The following is a 19,530-nucleotide window of genomic DNA, read 5'->3' as shown; positions in this document are numbered from 1 at the left end:
GCTAGTCATAAAATCCTGAGATTCTGCCACATCTGCTCCACGGACATTTCAGTAATGTTCTTTTGCTGTAAATTTAATTTAACTGATGTGGAGGAATGAACAGATCCCCCAGTGAGAACATTTGTAGTTCAGTGCTCAATGTACACATACTACTTGCGTATTAGAACTTGCATATAGTAAATTTAACTCTATCACTGATGTTACCTCACACACACAGACTACAGATAATAGAACTGAAATCCTGCACATATTCTCTGTTTCAAAACAAGAAGGAACAGAGTTGTTAATGAGTTACAACAGTCATGCAATAACTGAACCCAAACAAAATGCTAAAAGAAGAATTTCTAAGTTAAAAAGCAATCAGCAACACTGTTGTTTTTACCCTGTGGAAAGATAATAGATTCACTCCAGTTTATATAGTATTACTTGTAGATTCCATCTGGAAGACCAAACTTGAATTCTCTGAAAATCTGAATTATTCCTGATTGAGGTAGTTACAGATAAAAAGACATATTTCAGCAGTAACCTACAAACAGTGAAATGACAGGGAAGTTTTCTTCAATAAGTGCATACAAAACATTGTCAGGGTTCACACAGATTGCTTTATTAAAGAACAATTCAGTGGCATACAAAAACATGGCATAGTTGGCTTTCTTAGAGCACTGAGCTAAGATTCTTCTTCTGTCTACATTGGGTAAAGCGATAATTTTGTAAGAAGTTTTAGAAATAGAAAAAAGCAGGCTAGCTAGAAGCTAATGAACTTAAAACACATTTGGACCCATAACTTTACAGACAGGAAGCATTAAACTGTACCACTAACTTGCAAATAGTCATATTCTGTGTAGGTTTTTTCTGTGTTTTGTAGTAAAAGTTTGAGAGTAAAAACTTAAAAATACAAAATTCCTTGAAATCAGAAACAGTAAGTTTTTTTTTTTTTTCTTTTACAACCACAGCAGAAACTGTCATAGAGTTTTTGCTTACTTTTGGCAAGGGTTTGTACCTGTAAAAAGCTTTCTGAAAAAAAAAGCTCATGTGTCTGCTAAGCATAAAACAGCACTACTACTAACAACCTTTAAAGAAATACTTTTAATACAAAATATTGAACAAATTATTTTTTAAATTCAGAATTCTGTCCATAACATCAGAACAGCACACGTATAAATATTATAATTTAATATACTGTCAAATTAACAATATATTAAAATAGTTTACACAAACTAACCCTTTCAGTTACGGTAACTAATTCAGCATGACAAAGCAACCTACATTATTAAACCACATGTATTAGTACATATGTCTCATGGAGATGAGTTCACGTATAGATGAGCTAACTATGCAGGAACTTAGTGACTTCAGGTACACTGTTACAGAACACTCATGATCTTTCAGCATGAGCACTCACAGCCTCTAGAGGCGTACACTAGCTAGTACAGAGTGGCATAAGCACACTAGAAAGCAAGCCATGGATGTTCCCAACCTCCCTCAAAAATGAATCCTGGTGGATTCAGCTGCAGCAGTTTGAGATATTACCACTCAGCTGGCAGTACTGAATCTTCTACGTTCACAATCCACAACGCTATCTCCAAAGTAACAATCACTGGGATTTATTAATCTATTTGCACTTGACTGCCCGAATGATGTTAAGATACAGCAGCCATGGCAGAAGGGTTGTAGGCAGGACAGGTAGAAAACTTATCTTAATCCAGTGCAGATATATTTAGCAAGAGCTTCTTTGACTACAGCTTGTTGTGGCCTATAGTGAACTCTGTGCTAGGAGATGCTCTAAAGATCCGGTGACAGAAGTGAATCACCAAATAAATTACATTGTTGATGAAGTTCAACAGCAGGCCGTTAAAGATGACTATTCTAGTTCGAATGTTTTTTCCTAACCTTCAAAGATACCAACTCAGAACATAAGGCAACAATCGTTCTAAAGCACAACACACAAGCATCTAAACAACCTTACTTATAAATGATACACTAAGGTGTGCTTTTATTACCCAATAATTTTATTCAAGTAGACAATGAATAATTAAAGTATTTATGACAAGACATGCTCATTTTACTTGCTCCCCCTTTTAAGTTTTCCTAGCTCAAGTTTAGCAAAGATTCAATCAAATGATCAGCAAGCCACCAAGTTAAGAAAATGATCAAACAGATCTTCCAATACCTGTGGAACAATCCTCAAGATGCTGAAATTCTATTACAAATGAATCCTGGTATCTCTAGCCACAGAAAGATAAAGTGACAAACCCAGCTTTGTCAGCTGTAGGTAACTGTCATGCTTTAGGTACGCAACCGGTCCTTTGCAGGGGTAGATGTGCTACAGGAAAGGGCAAGCGTACAGCATATTAGTGACAAGGAAATCACTGTGATTAAGATTCATAACTTAACTTCCACTACAAAAAAAGGTCCAGGAAGATTTCCACCTGTCTTCACATCCAGTTAGAGTCAATGCCATACTCCTTGAAGGCTTGTACTAGCAGGGATGTTTCGATGTCCTTTCTATTCAAATGTATTCTCAGCTGTTGTGAAACAAGTTAGAAAGGTCCACAAGGAGAGGTTCCTTATGTCTTAAAGCTTTCAAATCTTCTCCACTACTCTTCAACTCCGTTTCCTTGCTTGTCAGCATGTGCATGCAATTTTCAAGAGAAAAGAAAACCTGGGCTAAATCTTAGAAAGGCAAAATAAGTCTCACATGTAGAGGCAGAGCCCCTCCCATTCCCTGCCCTTTATTCTAGATTTCTCCCAAATATGTTTTTAAATGGCAAAGCGGAAGTCCAGTTCAATGGTTACTACTCATCACTTTTGGCTACTTAGTTCCTATGAAAACAGACAGACTATAAGAGCCATTAGACACTTGGTCTCTTTGCATGCATATGACCACCTGTCCACTTCATGAGCTCTCTTTAAAAGTTTTTTTCCAGTGACCAAAGCTCTACTTTCCCCAAAAAGCAGGTGAAACTTAGCTTTAGTTGGAAGTAAATATACAACAGATAACTTTTTGTGATATTTAGAGCCACAGTTTGATTGTCAGGTTTGCAAAAGTTTAAAAATTGAGTTTGGATGTAAGGTAATGCCTACTAAATTCATGACTTAAGAGACCTCAGTAGTGAAGCACATCAATTTCAGCCACTCCACTTAGATGTAGATTTTTAAGCAGCGATGAATTGCCTATGCTAACTGTGAAAGTGTCAGCACTAATTAGAATTTTGCAACTGTGTTCACTTCCCTTAAACTACATAGATTCAGGTTTTTAAACCTCACTTTAGATTATAGTACCAGTCTACAATCATTTAGAAATAAGTTACCAAGATAATTACATTAGGAAGCCACACATTAAGTTTAGCTGCACTACACAAAGCCATAATAAAATAGAAGATATTAAAAACAGTGAAGTAGTAGCTGCACCATCAACACACCTTTGTACTTGTTTACATGATTATGCAACACTGAAAATGAATGACCATTTTAAAAAGTAACACCTGGGGAACCTCAGTGCTTTCCTCCTCTAAGTTTAGATCTTAATAGGACAAAAGAAATTAAATGCAATCTACTACTTGCTCAGTTGGCTGACTTAGCAAAGGGCTAGAAACCATGAAGCGAAACTGTGTGAATCCTGGAATTTTATTACATGCAGCACCTAGAAAAGAAAAAAAAAAAAAGTGTAATTTGCTGCATTTAGGATTAGTGTCTTTGTCATTGTACCTTACCATCTAAAGACCTAGTTACTAATTCTACTACAATGGTGTAATTATTCTTTTACAATCTGTTTAACCCAAGACATCTTGAAAATATTTAATTTTTAAGTAAAAACACAGTGCTACTGACTGCTGTAGTGCAATTAATGCCTTTATAATACAATTCAAAACAGTAATCTAAGTTAGGAAAACCTCTCTCCCTCTTTCAATCCTGATTAACTTAATGAGTTCCTCCAACACTAATCTCTTAAACACAGAACTATGGGAAATAAGAGATCAAAGAACAGCAATAAGCAGTCTAACTAAATAAGCCACGTTGATTAGCAAATTGTATTTCCTACTGATCTAAGAGTTCACTAATGAGATGCCTGGCACAATGACTGATCTTGGATTGCTTTGAAGCTATGCTTAACGTTCACATTCTCCCTGCCTTATGTCATATCTAGGGAAGGCATAAGCATCTTTTTTAAAACCTTCAAATTAATCATACACAGTCCAGGAAAACACATGAAGGTTGTACATATTTTTGATTTTTTACTAAGACTTGCATAAATTTTGTGAAAGTCTAAGACACCAAAATGCACAGGAAAAATTAAAGTATCTCAAGCCCACACTAGGACACAGTTGCCCTGCTAACCAGCATTTGATATTATGAATGGCCAGTATTGCTGCAGTGTTCAAAGAATAATTAAAAACTTCTGCTTTAAAACCCACCTTTGGTTTTGTACTTCTGTGACCTAGTTAGAGTCAACAAGCTTTGTCTGTTAAGCAAAATACATACCATAACTTCCAGTTGTATTGGCACATATAACAGCACCAAAGAACTTTGGAACATACTTCTGGATTCTGGAAATAACTTTCTGACAGGCTACTGTTGGGTCTGTTCCCATCCTCATATACTCCACAGCTTGATAACTAAAAAAAAAAACAAACAAAAACAACGCCACATCCAGTTAGCCATACTCAGGTTATATATTCTAAAATACCATTCAGACACCTCGGTTTCTTTGAATAATGGAAACACACGATAAATAATCTTTAGCCAAACTTGATATTGGCAATTATTACTAAAGTTCTACATAAAAAGTAATTAGAAACAGGACTAAAAGGGACTGCAAGATGTCATCTATGTCATCTATCATTCTAAGGCAGGACCAAGCCTGGGATAACTCTGATCATTTGCAGTAGAAGAGGCTAAGCAACAGATCAGTTAAAGAACTACAAAGAAGCAGTTAAAGAGTTAGTGGCTTTTATTTTGCTGTACATGAATAAGTTTGAAAAGTAGTAATAAATTTGAATGTCAAAAAGGCCAATGTCAAGATAATTTTTTGAAGAAAACTGACCTCCAATATTACATTACTGATAAATTATTGATTCCGGTAAGCCTTAAAGATCTTTCAGAAAAAAACTTGAGTTTCTGAAAACCTCAAAATTGACACATTATTTCATGAATATGAAGGTACAATGTTTTGATCAAGACTTTGAGCCACTTTCAAATTTTTTGCAAGCCAATTTAAAAAAAAAAATCTTACTCTAAATGAAAGAGTAATCAAAATGAACTTCCTTTGTATCTACACTATCATTAGACAAATTACTATACTGGCATTGCTTGAGATGAATCAGTTGCATTTCCAAAACGTCCTCAGAGGCAAAAAAATTACTTTTGTTGTCATTTTCTTTCAGAACCTGAAGATTAAAAGATAACATTTAATATAACTTACAAGCAAACACCCCTAGGTTTTGTTTTGATGAAAGATGCATATACCAAGACCAAGCCACTCTTGTTACACTATGACTCATCCGCAGATAGCATTAACTATACATGTTATCAAAGTACCACAAAACTTTCCTTGCATTTTGAGACTCCCTGTTATCTTTCATTTATTCTAACAATCAAATAGGTTCAAGTTATCTAAAGATAACTATCTGAATATAAAGCTATATTTCACAGGAGTTTCTTCACTAATAAAAATTCAGTAAGATGTTACTATCTCAAAGGTGGCAGACAGAAAATACTAGCAATTTTGCCCTTTATTTGACACTTCCTTCACTTCTGGCAGGTCAATTCTATTCCTTGTTTTCATGTGGGAGTATCTAAATTACATGGAATTAGGAAAGATCTGTATCTACAAGGAACCTGTGATTAACCACCTAGCCTGAGTTGTTTTCTAAAACCCACTAGTGCCAACACAAAATGTTTTAAGCATTACAGCCAAATCCTTCAGGCTGCTGAACTGTAATGTAAGCTTTTATCGATTAACCTCATACTGGAGCTCAACTCACTACTACTGTTGGTATCTGATACCTCTGGATAATTCATGAAGTTGTCAATTGCCTTTGTATTTCAAGACCGGCTTGTGACAGCTTGAAACTCATTGAGGACATTTGTAAATAACGCAACAGCTAGTAGGCATTCATGACTGCTAGAGTTTCAAAAAAAGTACTTGAGTAACGTGAAGGCCACTGCTATATTTTCCTTCAAGCATCAGTGCCCATTATGTTCAGCACAGACTTCCATAACTCATTCCCGCTGAGACTGACCCACAAGAATGGCTGTCAAGACTCAGTGATGAGAACAGCCATATTTTACACAGGTTACGCAACCACAACAGCAGCACTAAAACACCTCTTCCAGTTTCAAATTAGATGCAATTTCATAGGATTGTTACAGCGACACCTCCCCACCCTCCTGAGTAATCTGAGCCTCAACCCTTATCCTTTCTACAATTTGTAACACTAATTTCCCACACAACAAAACACTTTGAAGGAGAAAGCTAATCAGTTCTGTTAAAAAGCATGCAGGCTGGGAATATACTCATTACCTGCTGCCTGTTTGCTCACAGTTTGGCAGTATTAAGGGATCTGTCATCAAGATATTTAAGAAGTCACTTCTTTTAAGACAGATCATAAGGATGACTTGATTCTGTTACTATTCTTTCCCCTTCCATTCATTCCTTTACTCCCACTTCAGCAGCCAGTAAGTCAGACTGTCTTTTTAATCAATTACTTCATTTGCTGAGTTCACATTTTGCTAGAGAAAGCTAGTGAAGCCTGCCCTAAGGACAAACCTGGGTAAGAACCGCATCATGATGTCACCATCCCCAGTGGCTGCAGCTCCTCCGGCTGTACTATCCGCATAGGATCCTGCTCCAGCTATCGGAGAATCTCCTACACGGCTGTAGTGAACAATGGAAAAAAACAAAAACTGGAAACTATAGAAAACTGTAATTTATGAATTCCAGTAGGATTGCATTAAGATAATAGGCCTTGGCCTGATACTGGCATGCTCTTATGACTTGGGCACACTTTTAACTTTGTCAACCTTACTGCCTCCAGCTGGGTTAGTGTTAAACCCACAGGAGAACAGAACAGGTAAAGAGGTCACTCCACTGCAGTCAGAAATCTTGTCTTAAAACTACCAATAAAAGTGATCTGTGATAACCTGACTGACCCGAGGCTTAATCCACCTCCACTGCACAAGTGGTTTTTATTACACTGACTATAGTAAGGGCAGTAAGGTTTAGCCAGTAGGCAACAGTAAGCAGCTGGGGACATTAGTACGTTCAATAACTTGTTCCTAAATCCAGAAGTAGTCTGACTTGGTTGACAGACAAGATTCCTAACTGGATAGAAAAAAAAACCTTGAAGACAAAATACAGGCCTGGGGCTCTGATTCTATGTACACTGCTTTGGAGACTGTGCACCTCTCCGGAATGCTCATTTGCCTCTGGTGCCTTGCCTTACAAGCTGCCTCACAACTGTGCCAGTTGTTTGTGTCTCTGTATGGTGAATTAAGCCAGCTGAAAAAAAATCATTCCCTCAACAAACACAAATCATCTTGCAACTGAATCAGTTTCTCAGTATTAGGATTTATGGCAGTCCCCAGAAATAAGCAAGGCCATTTTGTGATAGGAAATGAGATGGGAAAAAAAGTTTTTTGTAAACCAGACATACCAACCCTGGAATTTTGTGGACTGCACCATTAGTAGATGTCCCAGAAGCAACGGTTCCGCTCCCACCAATTACAACCATACCTAAAATATTCAATAGGGATGAAACATTCAGAAACACTCCTAACAATTTTGTTAAATTGGCACTATGGTTATCAAACAGAACCACAACGCCCAGACTGTTAAAGTTACTGATATCCTGAAACACAGAAAAGTTGTACTCTCATAGAAAACAAGTTCTTTGTAAAACACATTTGGAAACTTTTTGGGTGTATTACAAGAGCTCAGAATGGAATCTAAAACAGTGATTACCACACCGTTCAGAGCTGTATGTTACTGCTGCCAAAGCAGCCACTGTCTCCTGATATACACCTATGTTAACTAGTAGACAAGAAGTACCTGGTGTCATCACATCCTGCATCAGTACCACCAGAACAACAAATTTTGGAAATTATAAATGGTGCTTAAGGGAGATAAAAAAAAAAGTCAGAAGGATGAGCTTATATTTGGCAGAAGGTGAAATACTGCCTACCAAAGTAACAAGAATTACATGACAGGCAATCAAATGTGTGGATGAGCCTACCCCTTGCTACTTTTGTGCTGATAAGGAAGCCACTGCCTCGTTAGAGAAGCTCAGGTTGGCACTTGGAACAGGATTTGGGACGAGCTGCTTCTCCATAAAGCAAGACTTCATCTTGTCAAGACGGCAGAAATTGTTGCTAGCATCAAACTCCAGTACAAAGTGAGAGCCAAGAAGCAGAATTCAAATTCTCTGATCTCACTAAGCAGTACCTCCTTCCATAGAAAAGTCTCCTGACCAGTAGAAGCTAAAAGCATAGAGGCACTGACTCTATGGCCACCATTACCCTCTGCAAAAAGATTGGAAGGGCATCAGTTCCTACCAACTTCCTAAATGCATTCTAAATAAAGACCCTTTTCAAAATGTGTTAGTCAAGGAGATATTTCATATATAAAACAAACAATGGGGTGGGACAACTTGAAGTACAAATATAAGCACCATCATTTACTGTACATCCCAGTAAAGAAAGCTACCTACCAACTTCAGAATTTGGTAGGTTGCCTGACTTCTGTAGAACATTAATTGGTTATTAGTAGGGTGGACTGAAAGCAAAGAAGATCCATACTGAAACAACATGTTAATTCTTGGTATTGCAAATACTGTCAGGCAGAAAGTTCTGAATTGCTAAACTGAGAAAAATCCAGACTAAGCCAAAAAGTGCAAGTTTCAAGACTACAAAGTATAAAGCTTTGAAAGACATGAATCTAACCGCTCCAGTCCTTTGTCTGATCTGCTCATTAATCAGCTTATAGGCTTAGCAATTAACAGTCCTCAATCAGTAAACTCTTAGAAATCTCTGGGGACTACTACTGTTAACCTGTTTTAAACATAGTAGTTTCTTTAGAAATTTATTGATTTAGTCAAAAGCCAGAATAGAAGAAAAATGAAAGTAAGCTTTATTTTGTGAGTTTAAGGACTGTTTGACAAACATTGCTTTTGGTTGGCAACAGGACTAACTGTTTACTCATTTCTTCCACCACTGCAAAGGCTTTTAGGTTGGTCTGACAGCTACGGGGAAGACTTGACCTAAGTTAACCATAATCAAGATAAAAATAATTTTTTTTTAACCTTGATCAGTTTTCTAAGCATCCATAGCTGCCCAGGCAATTATGCCAAGATACCCGAGGGAAAAGCAGTAGGGCAATTAACAAACAGCTAAGGGCAAAAAATGAAGCAAGTAGCTGTGCAGCCAGACCACTGGAAAAAAAACCAAAAAACAAATCCTACTTTTAGGTGCTCCATCCTAACATGTAAGTAACACAATCTTGAAACCACTATAAATAGAAAATAATGCCTATATGAAATACTTTTATTTAAAATCAGTATGATTTAATCTGTAGGAGAATAAGGAAAAAAACCCCAAATCATCAGAGTTACCAAAGGTTGTTACCAATAGTATCATGATTATGAACACTTCTTTGTGAGATGGTCTGTTCTTCTTTACAAGTTACTTTTTCAGGCCGTTTGTATGGTCCACAGGATTTTGAAGAGTCTGGTACCACATTCTGTAATTATTTTGTTATTTGCATGAATAACGTATTATGCTTCATTACAGATAAACTTAAAAAATACTACAATCAATACCTATAACCTACTACACACGTATCAGACACCCAATACTTAAATTATACAGCTGTACGGAAATCCCACAAGTTGTTTTGCTTAAAGAATGAAGACTGACTTGTGGTATTATAAGGTAAAAAGTTTTTCCTACTAGAAAGTTATATTGTTCAAATTAAAGATTCTCTTTTGCTCAACTGACTGGTCAAAAAAAGCTCGTCCTTAAGCAAAATGAAGAAAATTTGCAATCTAAAAAAAATCAACCAGATGAACTGAGCTTGTTTTACTGTCACATCAAGATATTACATCAAGTCAGTATCATAGTCAAGATATTTTCCCAACTGAAAAACAGAATATGTACTGAATTAAAATGGTTCAGCAATGCAATATTTCATATCCAAGAAACAATAAAGACAGTGTACAAACAGGTAGAAATCTGCAACACCAATCCCAAAACAAAAAAAACCTCACCACAATAGGCAAGTTTAACACAGACAGCTGCACTAATGTGATGTGTTCACAGGTCTGCATAAAGCCACTCTAACTATTTAAGGACCTTAATTGCTACTGTAAGATTTTCTTTCAGAAATTTATATATGCATCAAAAATACATGCACTACTTCAGTTTCAGAAGTCCTGCTCAAATTTAGAGGTAAAAAATTTCCCCAGCCAAAATGCTACTGCAGCAATGTCAAAACCAGCAGGATCTAAGAAATAAGAGCTAGATATATACTCTTCCCAAATCTACCAAATGCTTGGTAATTCCAAGTTTGTTCTGTTTAATAAGCAAAACTTTTTTTTCTTCTTCACATGTAAAGCACAACTTCAACATAAGCTGAAAGAAAGAGGCACTGCTGCATTACTGACTTTCTAATTCCCCGCTTCACCACCACCACGGCACTGTACCTTCCAGTAGTTTGGCTGACAGCTTTGATTAAGCCACTTCGAATACACCGAAAGAGATTTTTGGGTAGTTAAATCTTCATATGGAAACCCCATTCTTACAGCAAACAGGGAGGCTTTAAAAGCAACAAAAAACCAAAACTATTAATTTATTCACACTTTCATACATTTTATGATAATGCATTCATGTAATGTTATCTAGAAATCAAGAAATTCTACATTATCAATGGAGATGAGAAGTATTTCTTCAGAGAGCAGTATCAGCCATTAGAGTGATATACAGCTGCAGTAACAGACTCTACTTTCACTGGCAATATCAGATTTCCTCAATTCACTGTAACTATGTTAATACATATAAGTTTCACCATTGAAAAAGAAACAAATTCAAATCTGTTAACTGGACACAAATAACAGAGCAAGAGTGGTCTTGGCTCTGTGTGTCACAGAAATGTTTGCATAAGTGATTTAAATAATAGTATATTTTCCTTATAAAACTAGTCTTTTATGAAAAGTAAGTAACACAGTGGCACAACATTTGCCACTAAACCACCGGTATTTGCAGAAATCAATCCACTGGCTTACATCGTATTACACTTCTTCCTTGCAGCTTTAAAAGTGACTGCTTCCTTGTTTTCAAAATTAATGCAGTAAGTGTCAAGGGAGCAAAAGAAATACCAAAACAAGCAATGGAAGAATGCTGCACTCCTAAAAATGGCTTTTATAGTTAGGAAAAGGGAAAAGAAAAAAGATCAACTGTTCTCTCATCTTTTAGTTGTAGATACCTTTGATATTACCTAGTAACAGATACTGTTGCTAGATTCAGATGCTTGAACAATTTATATTACCAATCCTTGATAATAATGTCACTACAGGACACAGCTGAACAAGAGTTAAGAAAAGCCTTCAATTATTTCTGGACTTTTCTGTGTTTTCCTTAAAAACTGACATAATTAAAGTCTCTGCACTCAGAGGAAAAGAAAACTGACAGCTTCAATTAAACAAGTATTTATTTTCCCATTTCTAGAACAAACAGGCAGGGTTTTTTGTAGTCGGTTTGGGTTTTTTTTGGGTTTTTTTGTTTGTTTTTGTTAAGGTAAAATTGTGCTTGTGCCTGGTTGTCAATCATTCTTTCATGACTTCTGAAGCCTTGTTTTTATTCCAGGAAGCAGAGTTGGTCATTTTTACTCTCTGAACTTTTTACTTGGATTATTGGTCTAAGCATTGCTAGGACAAAAAGGGAAAAGGTCAAGCACACTGTGATTATGAAACTTTCCAATCTGTTTGAGACAAACCTGAAAATTTCTTGGCAGATGATAACCAAAAGTAATTCTTTTTTTTCCTCATTTGTAATCATTCTGCACTGAATGTCCCTCACCAGACTCAGTTCTACATTGATATACATGGCCTTTATTGCTAGTCTTCTAAGACTTGTCCTAAAGGAATTAGGCAATGAAGGGAGAAAGCAGTTCTTTTAACAAGAACAGTGTAAGAAGTGATCAGTGTTGTTATCTCTATCTGTTCAACAAAAGCTACACCAAGGGCAAGAAGTAGGAAGCAGGGAACTACAGGCTAGTCAGCCTCACCTCGATCACTGAGAAGATGATGGAACAACTAACCCTGGAAACCATTTCCAAGCACATGAAGGACAAGAAGGTGACTGGGAATAGCAAGCATGGCTTCACAAAAGGGAACTCATGCTTGATCAGCCTGCTAACCATCTATGATGAAACAACTGGCTTGGTAGATGAGACAAGAGCAGTGGCTATTGTCTACCTTGACTTCCATAAGGCTTTTGACACTGTTCCCCATAAGATCCACATAGAGAAGTTGATGAACTCACTGTCTGCTCATCCAGCCAATACATGGACTAAAAACTGGCTGAAGGCCTGAGCTCAGAGGGCAGTGATCAGTGCTATGAAGTCTAGCTGGAGCCAGTAACCAGCAGTGTACTACTAGGGTCAATACTGGGTCCAGTAATGTTTAATATCTTAGTTAATGACCTGGATGATGGGGCAGAGTATATGTACCCTCAGCAAATTTTGCAGATGATACAAAACTGGGAGGAGTGGCTGAAGCACCAGGTTATGCTGGCATCTAGAGTGATCTCGACAGGCTGGAGAAATGGGCTGATAGGAACCTCATGCAGTTCAACAAAGAGAAGTGCAAAGTCCTGCACCTGGGGAGGAACAACCCCATGTACCAGTACATGCTGGGGCCACCCAGGGGGAAAGCAGCTTGGCAGAAGACTTGGTTCCAGTGGGCAGCAAGCTGAATGTCAGCCAGCAATGTGCCCTTGCAGCAAAGGCAGATAATGGGTTAAGCTCCAGATTAGGAGTGCTGCCAACAGGTCAAGGGAGGTGATCCTTCCCTTCTACTCAGCACTGGAGAGGTCACACCTGGCGTGAGGCATCCAGTTCTGGGCTCCCCAGTACAAGAGAGACATGGACATACTGCAGACAGTCCAGTAAAGGGCCACAAAGGTCATTAAGGGACTGGAGCATCTCTCCTATGAGGAAAGGCTGAGAGCTGGGACTGTTCAGCCTGGAAAAGAAAAGGCTCAGGGGGGATCTCATCAGTGTATAAAAATATCTGAAGGGAGGGTGTAAAGATGACCAAGCCAGACCTTTTTCAGTGGTGCCCAGTGACAGGACAAGAGGCAATGGGCACAAACTAAAACACAGGAGGTTCCCTCTAAACAGCAGGAAACACTTCTTCACTCTGAGGGTGAACAAATTGCTCAGAGGTTGTGGAGTCCCCCTCCTTGGAGATACTAAAAAACTGTCTGGACATGGTCCTGGACACCAGCTCTAGGGGCTCTGCTTGAGCAGGGGGGTAAGATCAGAAGACCTCAAGTCCCTCCCAACCTCAACCATTCCGTGATTCTGTAACCACCTCCTCCTTAAGTTCTCTGTGTACCAGAAGATTTAAAATACCTGAACTTCAATTTTTTGAGTCAAAGCAAGCAGAACTGTGAGGACTATTCAGGTGTCATGGCACTAACAGAATACATCAGTGTTTTTAACACTGAAGAGGAACATGTCATCTTACCTTCATTAAAACTTTACTGCCAGGAACAATGTACAGGTCACACATTTAAAAATGATCAACTGAAAATTAATGTGTGCCACAGCTTGCCTCCTCTGGCGTCAACCACTCATAGAACTGAAATTTTAGGAGGCACACAGACTTTCCTGTATTATATCACTAAATATACTCAAATAAAAGTGCAATTTAGTTATTGGGGAAAAAAAATAAGGAATCTCAGCAATTTTGTGTCTTGAATAAAAAAAGGCTGCAGAGTTTATATACATTTATATGAAAAGGTTTTACTATTTTAGCTAGCTTTTCTAGTGAAAATGTAAATATTTTTCTTTAGAAAAGAAACTGTCATTTCTCTCATATGCTGATTTGAAGGTTCAAATGTGTTCTTCCGAAGCTATAGCCCTATTTAATCTTTATCAATCTTCACCTGGTAAAGACAACTACAGCTTCCTTTATCCATGTTCATATTTCCACAGAAAATACATTCCTTCACAAGAAATACTATTCTTTCTCAATTTCTCCACTGCTTTGATTCATTCACTAACATTTATTACCATCTCCACTTTTTACTCAGATATATCTTCAGCTCTTCTGTCTTTCTTTTGCCACTACTGCTAGACAGTGTATTCTGAGGCAGTTCTCACTGACATCAAGGACTCAACGTAACAGCCTTGTCCACATGACTCCATTATGCAAAGAGTGAAATCCTTAGGCTGGAAAATACATTTTAAATCAGCACTTTAATTCTTCCGCTTCTTCATCTTCCTTATCTTTTTGGTCATTCTACCAATCAAAAGTTAAAAATATTTTGATAACTACCAATGACCGGGAAAGGAGTATTATGAGCATTTCTTCCTCCTCTATTTAACACCTGACCAATTTCTTTTTCAGCATCACTTGTGAAATCTCTCTTACCAAAGCCACTTGTAATCTAATCATGGCCAACTGCTTGAATTAAATAGAATCTGCAAATGTCTCTCCCTTTTTTCAGACCTTGTCAAACACTGTCCTCACCTTCCTGTATTGCCTATTTTACTCCATCAAAAAATTGCCATTGCATTTATTTCTCTATCATTCTGTACACATTAATTCCTTCAAGATTCCTTTTATCTCTTCTTATCAGTTTCAAAGCACTTGACTCACCCTTAATGCTCAGATGTCAATTTCCACACTTATCTCCACATTTCTTTCTGAGCAGGCACATACATTTTAAAAGTCCTTAACCGTGAGCCAAGTAACCTTCCACTCAGTATTCATATACCTCGCTGGAATGTATATCTCTTTTGAAACCAGTATTATTCTAACAGTAGCAGCTCATATTTTAAAAGCTCAACTATTCCTTGAGTTTGCCATCACTCCTTTGTTGTGCCTAGGAGTACAGCCCCTAATGTAATTTTCTACATTCAAGTTCTCACTAATATTTTTATGAAATATTAGTAATTGTGCTCAATATATATATACTAAAATAGTTAAATGTAACTGTGGTGTCTATTAATTCTGTCATTCCTTAGAAAAAGTTATTCCATGGTTTCAAATCAAGTATTTACATCTAACAGCTTCTACAGTGTCTTGTATCAAATCATCTTCGATACCTTTGATATCAGTGATAATAGCAAAGCCTTGGGATTACAAGTAAATATTTGTAGTTAAATTAGTGGAAAGACCATAAAATTGTATTTTTCTTGTCATGTGCAAATAATGGAATTATACCAGTTCATACACATGTAATAAGAAAGTAAACACTTCTGAACTATTTGACTAGATTCATTTGATCATCAGGGAATTCCTCCACCTATATTACCAAGATTAACATATGGCAATTTTAAACGGAAGTGTTTTAAGAAGAGGATATGACTTGGAAACAGTTAAAGGAAAAATTACCTGAGTCTCCCACTAATAACGTATGCTTAGTGTATTCAATGACCTTTCGCGCTACACCAATTGCATTTTTTACACGCCTGAGATCCGCAACTGCCCCAACTTCCATAGTGTTGCTGGAAACAAGAAATATTTATATCTTTTTAAAAATATAAGAATAACTGTACCTTTTTTTATTAGAGAACATCTGTTCTTGCTTAAATTAGAAAGCTTCCTCCTTTAACATATTGCTTTAATTGTTCTATGCCATAGACAGATGGCATCACACTAGTAGGGAAAAACTTCATAGCTATATTGTTTCCTTTCACAGGCATGGGGATGTTGCTCAAGTAACAATAACACCATCCACAGTAATATTTTCAGTAGAGTAACTATTTTGTTACATAAACTCATAACGTGAACCAAACACTTGCAATTACTTTTTAACCAGAACAGCTTTAAATGGTAAATAAAGTATAGAAGACAATTGCTCCAGAAGTTAAATATTTATGGAACAAACCTAAAGGGAAAGCTCACAATGCTATAAACCATCTGCTCTGCAACTGCTATATCTAGAACTGGATTACTGCACTACATGTAAAGACTCAATAACAAACATGCTTAGCTACTCTTCCACCAATCAGATAAGAATTTTTCCTAGTTCCGCAAGTTAACATACAACTTGTCCCATAGTCAGCCCTAAACCAAGATCTCTGTAAAAACCCTTACATTAAAGTGTGCTAAAAATTACAGGGATCATTCTTGTCTCTGTGCATTTTTCTTACCCATCCATAATCATTGCGTCCAGTGTTGTTTCTCCACTTTCATCTGGGCTTCCTCCATATCCCACACTCCCATCGCACTGGTCAATCTCACATTGACCACAGCCTCTCTCAACTGCGTCCAGCTCAGAACCTCCCAACTGTAATACTCTCCAAGCTATAATGAACAAAAATAATTAAATGTCACCAGTGAAAACAGTCTCCACTACTGCTTTAAAGAATGTTTTAAAGATGGACATGATGAAGATGTAGTATATAAGTGGATAAAAAAAATACACTGTAACTTATAGGTGAAATAAAGTCAAAATATAAATATATTCAAAAGACTGTAAAGCATTACTTTTCTAAATACTGTTTTTCTTGCATATCTGATTAGTGTTTCTTACTGAGAAATGAAGCTTTTTTTCTGACTGGGAAGGTATTATTTACTAACAATCATTACAACTTCTATATATTAAATAACCTCTGCACAGAACCAACCATTATCACTGTTTATTTAAAGCCTTTTGGGGGGAGGGAGAGGAAAAACTTTTATCTCAACCTCCCCCCACAAAAAAAACCCAAGACATTTATAACAAGCAGCGCTCAAAAGCTTCCTATGAGAACACTAAGTATCCAGCGGCAGCATAAAAAAAAAAATTTAAGACATAGTGATCTAAAAGCGCTGAACCTACATCAATAACTACATAAGAACAAAAAGAAAGCGGAAACAATATAAAAGATATTACAGTCTCCACCTTCTCCTGCTCAACCCTTAGTCTTCTATTCTTCAGGATCTAGCTCATGGTGCAGTTTTGTAAGACATTACAGACATGCCAAACAACATGACTTGAATAAACTGGGCCTGAAGGCTTGGCACATATAGTATCTCACAAGGTTGGACCTCAGGCAAGATTTTCCAAGATGCCTGAGCTTGCTGCCATTGACAGCTGCAATTCTGCTTTCTCCTCCTTGTGCTGGCTCTGGTGCTCCATCATCTGCCAGATCCAGCACAGGGGAGGCAGCAGAAGCATGCAGCCTGGCTCTTTTCAGCAGAGCTATTACACCGTCTCAACCATCTCAAGAAGCCTCATCTTCACAAATGCTGCATGCAACTGCATGAAACTGCCTGCACCAAGGAAAAAGTAAGACTTGACACCTAGCATCCAACTCCACATATGCTTGTCTTTTATTATAAACTTCAGCGTGAGGAGTACTGCTCTAATTCCTATTACCTTTATTGCTATGAATAGCCTTAACACAAGCTCTCAAAAGCTGTAAAGCAAGGGCCTCACAGTTTCCATGACTGTATTTCAGTTCTGACCTATACAAGGCTTTATAGGTAACCCATTTCACTAGCAAAGGTTCCCTAGTAAGGGGTTATTTACAACCCTACTATGCTAAAATAGCCTATGAGCCTTTTAAAATCAGTATCCACAACTAATTTATGTTGCCATGGGAAAACCTGCCTTGACACATCACTGAACAACACTGGGCTCCAAAAATATAATATTCAGAACTATCTAAATCTTTGGGGGCAAGAATGAATCTCTGAAGGGCACCATTAAAAACAAGCCACCATTGCGAACAGCCATAAGAGTGCAAACCACACTACTAGCAAAAGAATGTTTTTACTCTAACTTTTCCACAGCTCATAAACACCTTCCCCCCCACCCCACCCCTTTTTTTTTTAAAGGCATTTCTCCCAACCTTGAAAGTGAAACCATTTGCTCGCAGGCTGTCGGGCAAGAGCAGGGCTCAGCGACAGAGCGCCATCAACGCCAACACAAGCTGAGGGCCTGGGCCCCTTCCCATACGAAGGTAACCTGGCACCCCGACGCCCGGCCCGGGGCCAAGCTCCCCCGCGACCCGGCGCAGGCCCTTTCCGAGCTCGCAGAGAGGCACCTCACGCAGTCTCCCCGCCGGCGCCGGGGCTCGCTCTGAGCCGTGAGGGGAGCAGAGGCGGCAGCAGGGAGCCCGGCCGGGCGGCAGTCAGAGCCGCTTAACGGCAGCACGGTCACAGCCCGCTCCTTCTTACCACACCTACGCGCCGTCACGCCTAAGAGACTTATTTCGTCGTTAAGCCAAAACCCCGAGCCCCCCGCCGGCCCCTCAGCAGGAGGAGGGAGCACCGAGCGATCGGCACGGCACCACCCGGCCCGGCCCCCCGCCGGGGCACCTGTCTCCGCGGCCTTCCTAAACGCCCAGGTGTTGATGACTACGGGCAGGGCGGCAGCTGAGGCGGCGCCCACCAGCTGAAACACAACGAGCAAGAGAGGCGCGACCATCCTCCACCGCCGGTTGCCACCGCCTCCCGCCGCCATCGCCGCCCGGCCCGGCCCCCCCCGCGCCGGCAGTAACCAGGCGGCTGCGGCGGCGCATGCGCACACAGCTCCGCCGCGGCGGAGCGATACGGCCTCTGGTGGCTGTAGGCCGCAGCGGAGGGTGCTGCCCCCCGCGGGGGAGTGGTTCGGCCGGCGCCCTCTCAGTGCTGTCCCGCCTCCGGAGGTCGGGCCGGCTGTCGGCCTCCTGAGGAGCGTGTCTGAGGCAAGGAAAAGCCTAAAGGCCTCCCAGCAAAGGCCAAGGCCCAGGGCAGATTAAAGTACAGTTTATATTTATGGTGCGTCTGGATGTGGCGTTAAAGCCAGCCTCTTTGCGCGGCGGCCCCCATCCGTTGATGAAATGACCGGTGCTGGAGTGGAAGGGGGCTGTGTGGTGGGCGCCAGCTGACACCCAGAGCCGGGGCGGCCCTGTGGCTGGCGGTGGGGCTGCAGGGTGGGGGCACCCCACGTACAGCGTCTTCAAAAGCAATCCCCACGGGTGCTCGTGAGAGTCGCATCCGGCGTCTTTACGTGCCGCCTTGTTAACGTGTATGTTTTTGTCAAAAGTGTCTTAACGGCACAGAGATGTTTCTGCGAAGGGTGCGTTTTGGCATCTACTACAGCGGATAGCTTACGGAAGAATTTGTAAAAATCTTTGCTTTATAGAAATCATAAAATGTATAACAAGTAATTTCTTAATTCTGCCCTTGGGCTTGAAGCTTTTCATTATAAACCGTTAGCAGTAGTTTAAAGTCATTTGATATGTTGCCATAGTAGTCCGACTGTTTTCAGGTCCGTGGGCTCGCCTGCTGTCGGCGTAGTGCACCGATCTGTGTTCAGGCCTGATTACGTTCA

The 19,530-nt window shown here is 39.2% G+C and overlaps 1 protein-coding gene across 1 annotated transcript; it reads right to left on the bottom strand.

Moving 5' to 3' along the window:
- Window positions 1-579: 579 nt before the first annotated feature.
- AGA (aspartylglucosaminidase) lies at window positions 580-18,689 on the bottom strand. The gene is made up of 9 exons (XM_075028130.1): window positions 18,534-18,689; window positions 16,379-16,532; window positions 15,618-15,730; window positions 10,698-10,810; window positions 9,622-9,736; window positions 7,660-7,735; window positions 6,770-6,877; window positions 4,483-4,616; window positions 580-3,643 (listed from the first exon to the last, which is right to left on the bottom strand). The coding sequence occupies exons 1-9, from the start codon at window positions 18,676-18,678 to the stop codon at window positions 3,543-3,545; spliced, it is 1,059 nt and encodes a 352-aa protein (XP_074884231.1). The 5' UTR covers window positions 18,679-18,689; the 3' UTR covers window positions 580-3,542.
- Between the last annotated feature and the right edge of the window lie 841 nt (window positions 18,690-19,530).

This window comes from Buteo buteo, chromosome 1, assembly GCF_964188355.1.
Source record: "Buteo buteo chromosome 1, bButBut1.hap1.1, whole genome shotgun sequence".
Lineage (NCBI taxonomy): Eukaryota > Metazoa > Chordata > Aves > Accipitriformes > Accipitridae > Buteo > Buteo buteo.
Note: the sequence above shows the minus strand (reverse complement) of the source record. Positions and strands in the feature narration are given on the sequence as shown.

Bases quoted from the DNA above. Each gene is read 5' to 3' on its own strand.
- AGA (XM_075028130.1), bottom strand. From the start codon at position 18,678: ATGGCGGCGGGAGGCGGTGGCAACCGGCGGTGGAGGATGGTCGCGCCT. The intron at 15,731-16,378 runs GTAAGAAAAATG...TCTTGTTTCCAG, and splicing joins GACGCAATGATTATGGATGG to CAACACTATGGAAGTTGGGG. The intron at 10,811-15,617 runs GTAATTTTTCCT...TTGCTTTTAAAG, and splicing joins GTTATTAGTGGGAGACTCAG to CCTCCCTGTTTGCTGTAAGA.